The following is a 13802-nucleotide window of genomic DNA, read 5'->3' on the forward strand; positions in this document are numbered from 1 at the left end:
AATGTTTTCCTCAAAATAGATGAACAACTGATTTCCATTGAAAGAGTAGAAAATATTAAAACTAAATGATGAATGTAAGAATGACTTAGAAATATTTCCTATCCTTACTGTCTATTTCTTAGACCAAAAGTCTTACAAAATGAACAAGACCAATTTGGTCATGCCCACCACTGCTTTATTTTTGCTCAGTTAATGCTAGCTCCAAGTGCTTAAAAGTAGGGTGTGAAGGGTAACCATTGTCCCACCATCAGGGTTAAAATGAAGGCAACTTTTGGACCATACCTGGCGTGCACATTGGCATTTATTAAACAATCATTATTAGCAAGCAGGCTCAGAAAAAGTTCATGCAGCCTGTTTCATGAGCTTGGTGCTCTGTCCTTTTGAAGGACATGAGGTTTTAGTTGCAAGAGATGCAGCAATATCCTAGACCTGTGCAGTGCAGTGTGAAGGCTGTTGTGACTGGTCCAAGCTGAGACATGCTAAAGGTATGAAATACACACTGAATTTCAAAGACAGAAAAAAGAATATAAGATATTAATAGTTTTAAAAATATTGAATATATATTGAAATGATACTATTTTGGATATATTGGGTTAAATAACATTACTAAAATTATTTTTACCTCTTTTTTTTTAATGTGCCTACTAGAAAATTTAAAATTATGTGTCTTTCTGTTGGACAGTGCTGGTTTAGAGAAACAATTTAGTTAGACTTATAGACAGTACTGGATAACTAGTACCCTCCCAGCTCATGGCCGAGTGCAGGGCCTTCTAGACTTGCTAGATTTCACTTGTTTAATTGATGTTGGGACACGTCTGTTAAATATTTTGGCCAATTCACATGCATTGAATAACACTAAATACACTAGTCGGAGATTGTTTCCAACCTTCTAATTATGCCAGTTCTCAAGCCACAGAAAAAGCGCATTTCTCACATTCATTAAATTAATTAGCAAAGGCTCTGCTGTTAATGGAGACAAAGATAATTGATGCCTTTGTAGCAGCCACCTCTGGAGTTTAGCCTTTCTAATTAAATTACAGCTCATCATCTCTGGAGTGTTATCTTGGGTTGGGACAACTGTGAGCAAGCCCCTAGAGTGGTTTGCACACTGGCATGTGTGTGTCCCCTTGTAGCCAACTTTTCCAAGTTGTTTAAGCCACGTGAGGAGGCATCTTAGGTACCTGCTTTATGCTTTCCTGTCTTTCCTTTTAGAATTCTCCTCCTGCAGTTTTCAAGAGGAGGACATACTTCTTACCCTTCATCCATCTTACTGGACTGCATTATTGTGAGGCTCCAAACACAGGGCAGTTTAGGAATGCAAAGTAAAGAACACTTCCTTAAGAATTTTTAAAATAGTCAGTGACTTACTGTATCTGGGGCCAGGCTTTGTGCCTCTTTCTGTCCTCCCATCCATCCATCCATCCTTTCGGCCATCCATTCATCCATCTGTTTATCCATCTACTCACCTTAGAATCAGAATTCTGAATTGAGTTGTTGCCCTGGAGTACATGTGAAAGTAGTTTTAATTTTTAAAAATTTTTTTGAAATTTATTTATTTGACCATACCGTGAGGCTTGCCGGATCTTAGTTCCCTAACCAGGGATTGAATCCAGGCCCTGGTAGTGAAAGCACTGAGTCCTAATTACTGGACCACAAGGGAATTCCCTGAAAGTGGTTTCTATTTTATTTCATTTTAATTTTTTAAGATTGTAGGCTCTTTATTACCGAATCTTTAAAATCCAAATGTGTCTTTAAATAGAAAACTAAAGTCAGACTTCCCATGTCAGAAATTATGTCTGATTTAGCTATTACTTTGACAATGAGGCATTAGTTTTGCCAATTAGGGAATAGAGGAGACATTTTCTATAATCGAACGATCAGGTTTGTACCTCGTTAACAATGTGCTAGGACTTATGTCTGTTTCAGTATTTAAATTTACTATAAATATTGGTTGTCAACTTAAAAATGTGCCTGGGGATTCTTTTAGAGAATTTTCATGGAAACTTACTTGCATGGATTTTCTCCATCTTGAGATATATTTTTAGGAAATAGTTTTTTGAGGGTTCGTAGACAGGGTGGGAGGAGAAGGGGCCGACAGAGGATGAGATGGTTGAATGGCATCACCGACTCAATGGACATGAGTTTGGGTAGACTCTGGGCGTTGGTGATGGACAGGGAGGCCTGGCATGCTGTGGTTCATGGGGTTGCAAAGAGTTGGACACAACTGAGTGACTGAACTGAACTGAACTGAAGACAGTTTTTAGAACACAATGGATCTTTATTTAGTTGGAATAAAGTGAAGAATCAAGATTTACAGAAAAATTTTTAATTAGTCTAACTTTTGTCAATCATTAAGAAACAATTAGTTTTCTATTGACTTTTCATGACAGTGACTCATCATCTTTATGACTCATTTAGCTCCTCCTAAATAACCTCTCCTTATTCTGTGATATTTCCAGTGATTTTAATAAAAGTCTCTTACTCTCAGGATAGAAGTCCAAAGTGAAGTGTTTTGTATGTAAAGTTTACAGTTTCTTTCTCCTTGTTCTTCTGCATTTGCAACACATATAATATGGCTATATCTAAGATGTAAAAAGTTTTTCCAAAGAATACTTCCACAAAGAAAGTTTCAAACAATGCCAGGTGCCTGTAGGACTTACAGACACTCTTCAGTTAAGATTAGCAGTTATAAAGAGTTGAAGTAGGAAAACATTCCCTCCTGTATTCCTGTGCATTCACTTAAAAAGCATGAGGAACTCATCAAGGAGAAAATAGGTAAGAGGTAAATACACTCTAGAATTAGAAGATGGACAGGAATTAATGGTTATATCAAATTCTGAAAATAATTCTTCAAGGAATAAATTAATCGTTCTGCAATCTTTTATGGATTAAGTGCAAAAGAGCTGTCGCTGAATCCTAGCCACTTTGTAGTAGTATGCTTTTGAACTTGGGTTAGTTTGGAGTCTTCAGGAAATTTCAGAGTTTAGGGGATTTTTCTTGGTAATTTTTGAGTTTCCAAAATGCCTTTTTATGGTCAGCATCATTAAGTCATTAGAGAAATGCAAATACAAACCATTGTATACCACTTCACACTTACCAGGATGGCTATAATAATAATAATTTTAAAAAAGAAAGTGTTAGTGAGGATGTAGAGAATTTGAAACCCATATACATTGCTACTGGGAGTATAAAATAATGCACCTGCTATGGAGAACATTTCAGCAGTTCCTCAAAAATCTAAAGATAGAATTACCGTATGACCCCACAGTTCCACTCCTAGGTGTATATCCAGGGAAACTGAAAGCAGGGATTGGAACAGACACTAATATACAGTTTTCACTGTAACATTATTTACAATAGCTGTAAGATAGAAACAACCCATGTCTATCAACAGATGAATGGGTAAGAACATGTGGCATATACATGCAATGACTACTACATATTATGACTAGCCACAAAAAAGAAATGAGGTTCTGACACAGGCTACAACACAGATGAGTCTTGAAAACCTTATGCTAAGTGAAATAAATCAGACACCAAGGGACAGACGTTGTGTGAATTCACATCTGTGAAATATTAAGGTGGGTTAAATGCATAGAATTAGAAAGTGGTTTAGAGGTTACTGGGGCCTGGGGAAGTGGGGGAATGGGAGAAGTGTTGCTAAATGGTTACAGAATTTCTGTTTTGGTGGATGAAAAATTTGAAAATAATGAGAATGGTTGTACAACATTGTAAATGAAATCAATGTTACTAAATTGAGTACTTTAACATAATTAAAATAGCAGATTTTATGTTATATATATTCTACATAAAACATTGACATTTTAATGTACCAAAACTCATTAAATTGCGTGCTTGAAATGGCTGACTTATATGATATGTGAATTATATCTGCAGAAAGATATTTTTAAAAAAAGGCAATCTCTATGGAGAAAACTAGGAATAAAACTACCCAGTGACCCAACAGTCCCACTACTGGACATGTATCCTGAGAAAACCATAATTGAAAAAGACACAGGTACCCCAGTGTTCATTGCAGCACTATTTGCAATAGCTAGGACATGAAAGCAACCCAGATGTCTGTCAACAGATGAATCAATAGAGAAACTGTGGTCCATAGGCAAAATGGAATATTACTCAGCCATAAAAAGGAACACATTTGAGTCAGTTCTAATGAGGTGGATGAACCTAGAGCCTGCTATACAGAGTGAAGTAAGTCAGAAAGAGAAATATATATTAATGCATTTATATGGAATCTAGAAAGATGGTACTGATGAATGTGTTTGCAGGGCAGCATGAAAACAAAGACATAGAGAAGAGACTTGTGGACAAGCGGGGTGAAGGGAGAAACCACACAATATTGTACAGCAATTATCCTAAGTTTATGTTTATATTATATACATATAGATAGACCTATGGAAATACAGAATTTTGTTTTATGGTTGTAGTGTTGGATTATTATTTTTTTTTTACAGAAACATTATTGATTAAGATTTAAATTGAGATTTGTTTCTAGGTTCTGCTAAAAGAATTTTTGATGTGCCCTTGAGCTGGTGAAGTGAACAAAAATTTTAGCTAGTTTCCTGGAAGATTTATCAGATGGTTTTGTTGATGTTTCTTGCTTCACTTCTCTTACCCATCACAAAAATAAAATTCCAGGCTGGGCAGCGGCCCTTGGATCTGTGTGAGCTTGTCAAAAGCATTTTAAGAAGAGCAAAATATTTAGAGGAAGAATTTGGAAAATCAGCCTTAAGGGATTTAACACATTTTTCTTCTCCTAATTCAGTCCCGTGTTCGTCCCCCTAATGGAGAAAGGTCATTAATGGCTAAGATTTACTAAGCCAAAAAAGGCTTTCAAAAGCTAGATGTTTTCTCTAAAATTCAAATATAAAGAAAACACTTGTTTGGAAACCTGAAAGAATATATTTAGCATGTTAATTATACTCAATACACATATAAATAATCCAGTTATCTGTAAATTTGTATTATCTGCTTACACATCTTTATTTTGGAAACATTAAAATAACTACTTGACTTGTAATGGAGAGTTGAACAAATTTGAGATTTGAAATTTGGTATACATTTCTATATATATGATCAAAACAATTGATCGTAATAACATGATTTAGGATTTTAGTTGTCATGCTACCAATTTTGCTAGGAAATTTCTGTCTCCTTGAAACACTGACTTGGGCCAAGGTTGTTAGCTTAATTTTTTGTGGTGTGGAGGGCAGTTCTGTACTAGTAAGTGTTCTAAATTTGTTACATTAAAAAAAAATCTCATAATTGAAAAACTGCAGGCTAATTCCTATTCCTTTACTGAATTCATATCTGATAGAAAATAAGAGGTTTGTGTGTGTGTGTATGTGTGTGTTGTGTGAAAAGGAAATGTGAAATCAAGGCTTATTGAGATGTAAATTCCCCCTTTCCCCTTTAACTGTACCAGGAAAATGAATAAAGAAGAGTTTTATCAAGTTTGGAGTATTTTTAAAAAGTTTGAATGCAAGACATTTTATCTTTTACAATGCAGTACGTTATTTCTGATGGCTCAGGGGTGAAGAACCTGCCTGCCAATGCAGGGGATGCAGGTTTGATCCCTGGAAAGATACCCTGGAGAAGAAAATGGTAACCCACTCCAGTACTCTCACCTGGGAAATTCCATGAACAGAGGAACCTGGCGGGCTGTAATCCATGGGGTTGCAAAAGAATTGGACATGACTTCACAACTAAACAACAATAACTTCATTTCATATCATTTACTTAATTAGACACATATTCAGACTTTTATTTGAACCAAAGATAAAGACTTTTATTATAGAAACATTAACTTCTAGTTTTTACACACATCTCTGTATGATGGAATATAGTATCAGAGAAGGCAATGGCACCCCACTCCAGTACTCTTGCCTGGAAAATCCCATGGACGGAGGAGTCTGGTTGGCTGCAGTCCATGGGGTCGCTAAGAGTTGGACATGACTGAGCAACTTCACTTTCACTTTTCACTTTCATGCACTGGAGAAGGAAATGGCAACCCACTCCAGTGTTCTTGCCTGGAGAATCCCAGGGACAGAGGAGCCTAGTGGGCTGCCGTCTATGGGGTCGCACAGAGTCGGACACGACTGAAGTGACTTAGCAGCTGTATAATGGGAACCTATTTTAAATAGTTGATCTCATTCTATATGTGATACAACTGGAGGTTTTTAGTTATCATTTGGGGGCTCCCTAGGTGGCACTAGTGATAAATAACCTGCCTGCCAATGGAGGAGACTCAGGAGATGAAGGTTTGATCCGTGGGTTGGGAAGATCCCCTACGGAGGGCATGGCAGCCCATTTCAGTACTCTTGCCTGGAGAATCACATGGACAGAGGAGCCTGGTGAGCTATAGTCCATGGGGTCTCAAAGACTCAGACATGACTGAAATGACAGTACCCACACAGTCAGCATTTGATAAGGTGACAGGTACTCATTTCTTTGTTTGCATTATCTCTGGAGAGGAACCCATATAGTATTTATTAGCTATTTTAATATATTTTTTGAAAGTAAGAAGGTTAAATGCTCAGAAAAGAGGTTTAAAAAAATGTAGAAATGTAGAGAAATAAAATGTGAAATAAAAATTGCTTCTCAGAATTTCCCAAATTCCCAATAATTTGGTAAAAGTTATTAAATTCAATGAATTTTATGGGTCTGAGAAAATGTAATACTTATGACCAATACATATATTTTTGTTCATAGCAAAATAATTGAATTTGCCATGTACTCTGAACACATATTTAAGATTAAGTTCATATTAGTAGCTGGTATGGCACTGTGCAGGCTGGTGTGTGCCTTACATACTGCGTATAATCTCAGCTCTGTCTCTCTTCCATGTGATGGTCAAGGCTGCGACATTCAGAGTGTGTCAGCAAGTCCTCTTGGTTAATAAATGGCTCATATGTGGCATTGATCAGATGGTAGAAAGCCTGAAATTGAGGCTGATGCTGACTCTGTTGTCCTTTGTGAAAGGCTAAGTCTAAGCTCAGTTGACAACACGAAGTTGCTTGGAAGTTTTTTCATCCATTGCCGTCTTTGTGTTTCAGAGTCAGTCTCCAGTTACCTTTATAGATCTGTAGAAGGGCACTCTTTTCTGAAACTGTTGCTATATTTGTTGCAGGAGTGACCTTTTAATTACAAGCACTCCTTCCAGAACAGAATAAGGCCCAAAGATACCACTAACTTGGTGAAGTCATGGTTGAACTTGTAATTATGCTATTAGAGATGAGTGAGGAGGTCTGGGTTGAAGGCAGCTCTGTGAAATTGATGCATTGAGGACAGAGTGCACTTGAGCCTTCTCTTGTTACTGTTTTACTGTTATCATGTGGGAAGCAGCCTGGCAGGATGGACAGTAGTGGAACAAGGTGTGTGTGTTCAGATAGTACCACAAGCTTTCTGCCAAATTTTCCTTACATGGACAGTGGTGGAACAAGGTATGTGTGTGTGTTCAGACAGTACCGCAAGCTTTCTGCATTATTCCAGATATTCCTTACACAGCTTTTAGAACAACTCAGAGACTATTAACATGCTCTTTTGTAGGATTTATGCCAACAGTGACTGTTGCTCATTTTAACAGATAATTGAGGAGCTATTGAAGAGGGTATGATTAGAAGTAACAGAAAGGGTAACATGGATATTTTTGTCTTGTTCACACATATACTATCATAATAATTATAACTAGAATAACAACAAAGAGCTCAATGCCAGCTCTTTGCCAAGTGTTTCCGCTTGTATCCACCAGCCCTCACGGTGCCTTGTAAGTGTTATTAACTCCCATTTCACATGACTTCCTTATACCTAATTAGATCACTTTCCCCATCTTCAAGAGGTTCAGGATGCTTTAGATTTTTTAAGGTCAATTTTTATTTGTTTGACCTGGACAATGAATTTGTAATTCAAGCCAACATTAGTCATTAAAAAATAAAGAAATAAACTTCTGTGATTTCTCTGCTTGTAAAATGTGTAGATTTTTTTTTTTTTTTTTTTAGGAGGTTGTATATTTTCAGTTGGAGGATAATTGCTTTACACTATTGTGTTGGTTTCTGCCATAGAGTAACATGAATCAGCCACAGGTATATGTGTGTCCCCTCCCTCCTAGACCTCCTTCCCATCTCCCATCGCCTCCCATCCCTCTAGGTTGTCACAGAGCATAGGATTTGAGCTCCCTGAGTCATACAGTAAATTCCCACTGGCTCTCTGTTTTTCATATGGTAATGTACACGTTTTAATGCGACTCTCTCAGTTCTTCCCACCCTGTGTCCACAAGTCTGTTGTCTCTGCATCTCTGTTGCTGCCCTGCAGATAGGTTCATTAGTATCATTTTTCTAGATTCCATATATATGTGTTAATATATGATATTTGTCTTTCTCTTTCTGACTTACTTCACTCCATCTAATAGGCTCTAAGTTCATCCACCTCATTAGAACTAACTCAGTTGTGTTCCTTTTTATGGCTGAGTAATATTCCACTGTGTATATATACCACAACTTTTTAATCTATTCATCTGTCTCTGGACATCTAGGTTGCTTCCATGTCCAAGCCATTGTAAATAGTGCTACAATGAACCCTGAGGTGCAGATGTCTTTTTCAGTTATGGTTTCCTCAGGGTATGTGCCCAGTGGTGGGTGTAGATTGCTTTCAAAGATAAGATCATTAAAACTTTGTCATGTCAGTCTTTATACAGGAAAATGGGTTACACAATTAGCTATACACTTTATCGTAGTTTTTGTTCTATAGGAATTGTATGAAAAGGGGGGAAATCATGAGTTTCTTAGTTTTTTGAAAAGAGAACTCCCATTTTTTGTCTTGAACATGTATAACATTTTTGTCATGCTGAAACTGTATTTAAACAAAATGCAATAGAAAGTCTATGTGTATATGTATATAATACTTTGAAAGCAACGTCTTGATTCTTTTCTCATGAACATGGATTTAATGGTTGGTGGCGACATGCTAAGATGTGGGGTGAGAAAGCCAGCTTCTCTGGAAAGGTGTCTGGGCCTCCCTCTGCTATGGATGTTTGTTAGCAGACTCCATACATATTGAACCCATTAGTCATCCCTTCATTAACTATGGATCATTGTGCCTCAGGAACTCTACTAACAGACAATGTAAAACTCTCCAGGATGGAGATAATCTTATTTAGCACCTGAGTAAAACTATAAACTCTAATATTTTCCCTTCTCTCTCCTTTTCCCTCCCACAGATGAACACAATGATGTGCAGAAGAAAACCTTTACCAAATGGATAAATGCTCGATTTTCAAAGGTAATGGAGACTTTCAAAAACTATGATGATTTGGATACCTCATTCTTGTTGATAGAGTTTGGTTGAAGGTGCAGTGAATTTTCCCCAGGAAATGTGATCTAACAGAAATCTTCTGAGTATGCAGATACATTTATTTTTCCTTTACTGTCTATAATAAGTTTAAATAGAAATTCTGGTGTAAGAAGTTCATGGTATAAACATTCATGGTAAAAAAGCTCTGTATTTCTATCTAACATTCTCTAGGGGCTTCCCAGGTGGCTTAGCAGTAAAGAATCCGCCTTCTAGTGCAGCAGATGCAAGAGACACGGGTTCAATCCCTGGGTCGGGAAGATACCCTGGAGAAGAAAATGGCAACCCACTCCAGCATTCTTGCCTGGAGAATCCCATGGACAGAGGAGGCTGGCGGAATACAGTCCATGGGGTTGCAAAAGAGCCGGACACAACTTAGTAACTAAAAAAAGACCAACAGCATTCTCTAGATACGAAGCTGCTAGCTTGCTGCTTTGGATTCTGTGACTTCTTGGTGCATTTAGGAAATAATATCTCATTGGGAAATTTTTGTGCTTACTTAGCTAAAAAGATGATGATTTCATTTTTGCCTGGTTAAAATCAATTTGCTATCATTCAGGTAGCCTTTTCTACCTTGTGCAGTGTTTGGGGATTGTCCATACTGATAGGTCTGGCTAATAATGTTTACTGCCCTGTTGTTCTGTTCTTTTGAACTTCCTGATTTATTTCCCCCAAATCTGTTCTTTCTCAGCATTTCTAACCACTTGGATCATAATCAAGTTTTGATTAATATTTTTTTAGGAGCAAGAATGCTGAAGAGAGAAATTGATATTACTCTTTTTCAACTAGTTCTAATATAATTATTCATTGGTCATTGGAGTTGGAATTTTGTCTTCTAAATCTGAGATGGGAGAAGAATTTTTAGATTTTTTGATTATAGGACTATGCAAAAAACTAAAGGTTTCTCAGAGAAACCCTGTTTTGGGGTTTTTAGTTTTAAAATTTTTTATTTTTCCATTTGAGAATGTTGCAAAGGTCAGGAAAATAAACATGGCATTTCTTTGAGGCAAAATCAGAATGTTTTAATATTACTTTGAGTTGCAGTGCAGTTTAAAAGTTGTTCCACGTCCCACTATTTACAGTTCATTGTTTGATTGCAGTGTATTTTTAGGTTTTCCAAGTTTTTGTTGAGGAATATTTTATCTTGCTTCTGAGAATGTAAGGAATGTGAAAACTGCCTGACTTTGATAGAGGGTCAAGGAAGAGAATTACTCCATAATTGGTGGTTTTGAGTGTAGGATTACTCTGAAGCAGACATAGGTGATTTTTGGTAAAATTTTATTTGTTTTGTTCAAGAGGTACAGTTAACGTCTGGGTGCTTTGGATTCAACATTATTCAAAACTTTTGAAGTAATCGTCTTCATGTGGACCAGATTCTGGGCAACATGGTTTTAGGAACGAAGAGAATCTATACAGGAGATGTTTCATCCCAAGGGTCTCATGAGTGCTCAGTTGTGTGAGATTCTCTATTTTGACTATTACTGAGGTTAATACGGTCCTTTTCTAGACAGCCCAAGTTAAGCAGACCTTGTTTTTAGCAGCTTGAGTCATTGTGGAAGAATCACCTTAGAGCTGATTTTGAAGATTGATTTGAAAACTTTGTAGCATTGATAGGCTTGCATTTAGGTAACATTTGAAACTAGGTGAATTGCTTTGTTCCTGTTTGTGAGACTAGAGAGACCTAGATAGTACCGTAGGACACAAAAAGAGGAAAAGTAGAGTAGAGATGACAGTTGAGCAAGAATAACTGAAAATGTTTAAGCTTATCATTGTTGCCATGACTCTGACCCAGACAAGACACTCCCTTAACGGCACATGATAGATAATTGAACTGGGGCATCACCCGGACGATCCACGTCCTTTCCAGGTCCATAGCCATTGCTGATACATGTAAGGTTAGACCCTTGAACCCAGTGCTGCCCAAGTACTCCTTCACTCTGAGCTTTAAAAATATCCTCACTTCTGTTATTGTCCTGGGACTTCTTCACTGGATGGTTCTCAGTATTTACTGATCATGTGGGTCATACACCCCACCGAATTCTTTCAAGAAGTAACTCAGTATTTATTGTGGGTCATTGATATCTTTGGGTGTCCCTGGTGGCTTAGATGGTAAAGAATCCTCCTGTAATGCTGGAGACCTGGGTTTGATCCCTGAGTCGGGAAGATCCCCTGGAGGAGGGCATGGCAACCCACTCCAGTATGCTTGCCTGGAGAATCCCATGGACAGAGGAACCTGGTGGGCTACAGTCCATGGGGTTGCAAAGAGTTGGATACAACTGAGCAACTAAGCACAGCACAGCAATGATGTCTTTAAAAAGATCTGAACACAAAGTCCGGTAGTACTGGAATAGCTTGTTTAGTGAATTTGATATTTAAATGTATACATTTATAATGGGCTTTAAGTTCCTTGTAAATTCTTTGCCCCAGGAAGCTTGTAATTATTAGCAAGACAATGAAATGATTAAGTAACATTATCAGTTATAGTAAAAGGTCCAGTTATGTAGACTGACATGTAAGCTAAAAGCTTGTTGTTGTTTTCAAGAACAACTTTTGTTAAGACCACTATTAGGTTTTTTTTTTTTAAGAACAGTTGTTTTTTTTTTTAAATTTTTTATTATGGCTACTATTAAAAGGTTGTTTGGAGAAAAAAATATCAAAGTAGAGCTGCCCCTGGAAACATTTCCTTTCTGATTACTTCTGGTAAGAAATCAAAGTCTAGAAGGAAATCTGGAGGAGCCTAGAACACAGTTATCAAAGGATTTATGATTATTTGGATATAAAGAGAAGAGCTCATAACTGTCACACTAAATTCCAAGCACATTGTTTCCTCTCTTCTCGTTGTTTTGATTCTGTAAGTCGGGCTGCTTCCACACTGATGATCAGAAAAGGGAACTTCTGAACTGGAAGATTTCCATAAACTCCCCACAGATTCTTGCTGAGTTTGGGATCAGGTTGTATTTGGGCCTGGTGTCACTAGGTAATCCAGAGGTTCAGTTCAGTCTCTCAGTCGTGTCCGACTCTTTGCGGCCTCATGAACTGCAGCATGCCTGGCCTCCCTGTCCATCACCAACTCCCGGAGTTCACTCAGACTTACGTCCATCGAATCAGTGATGCCATCCAGCCATCTCATCCTCTGTCATCCCCTTCTCCTCCTGCCCCCAATCCCTCCCAGCATCAGAGTCTTTTCCAATGAGTCAACTCTTCGCATGAGGTGGCCAAAGTACTGGAGTTTCAGCTTCAACATCATTCCTTCCAAAGAACACCCAGGACTGATATCCCTTAGAATGGACTGGTTGGATTTCCTTGCAGTCCAAGGGACTCTCAAGAGTCTTCTCCAACACCACAATTCAAAGGCATCAGTTCTTCGGCACTCAGCTTTCTTCACAGTCCAACTCTCACATCCATACATGACCACTGGAAAAACAATAGCCTTGACTAGACGGACCTTTGTTGGCAAAGTAATGTCTCTGCTTTTGAATATGTCATCTAGGTTGGTCATAACTTTCCTTCCAAGGAGTAAGCATCTTTTAATTTCATGGCTGCAATCACCATCTGCAGTGATTTTGGAGCCCCCCAAAATAAAGTCTGACACTGTTTCCACTGTTTCCCCATCTATTTCCCATGAAGTGATGGGACTGGATGCCATGATCTTAGTTTTCTGAATGTTGAGCTTTAAGCCAACTTTTTCACTCTCCTCTTTCCAGAGGTTAGCAAGAGAAAATAAAGTACTATTGAAGGGAATGGATTTTATTTCATTTCTTTTTTATCCATGTCCTTTGGTATGTTGTGGTGGACTTTAAAATGTAATTATTGATCGAGTCTACTTTTTCCGTGCAATGTGAGTCTCTCTACAGAGTAGTACTGTCCTTGTGCTAAGAAATCCAAGTAGACCCTTATGGCCTCTTCTGCCATTTAGGAATTTGTTTTAAATTCCTTCCCCGGACATCTCCTTGAGCATCCCCCCTGCCAACCAAAGTCTCAAATGCCAAATCTTGTTGATTCTAGTACCATATACATTCAACATTGTCCATTTTTCTCCGTCTTTCCTGACACTGACACCCCCTTTTGCCAAATCATTTTTATTTGAGTTAAGAATAATTAAAAGCCTTTATGATGGGCAGAAAATCTGTAGGAATCCTGTCAGCTCAGCCATAGGCTGTATCTGCCTTCCATCATCTTTGAGCTACTGTCCAACTCAGTGAGTTGTGGAAAACGGATAGTAATGGAAATGATTCTTATCCATAAAAATGCAGAGTGGCTGGAATGCAATTGATTATTTCCCCTTGGGTAGACTAGGTTTTGCATCTGTTGTCAATTTATTTCAACTTTCCTTTATTGCATTTAACATGTGGTTTAAAAAAGTTTTCTTTGAACCAGTTGTAATACCTTACTGGTTTCCTGATTGCTTAATGAGTTAAAGCCTTTAATGTACTTTA

The 13802-nt window shown here is 37.7% G+C and overlaps 1 protein-coding gene across 1 annotated transcript in view; it reads left to right on the forward strand.

The window, feature by feature from the left end:
• The window catches only part of UTRN (utrophin), a 556038-nt gene that overhangs the window by 100070 nt on the left and 442166 nt on the right, over positions 1–13802 (forward strand). Inside the window, 1 exon segment of the mRNA XM_070376815.1 lies at positions 9236–9297. Within this exon segment, the coding sequence (XP_070232916.1) occupies positions 9236–9297 (62 nt within the window).

Source organism: Bos mutus, chromosome 9, assembly GCF_027580195.1.
Source record: "Bos mutus isolate GX-2022 chromosome 9, NWIPB_WYAK_1.1, whole genome shotgun sequence".
Taxonomy (NCBI): Eukaryota; Metazoa; Chordata; class Mammalia; order Artiodactyla; family Bovidae; genus Bos; species Bos mutus.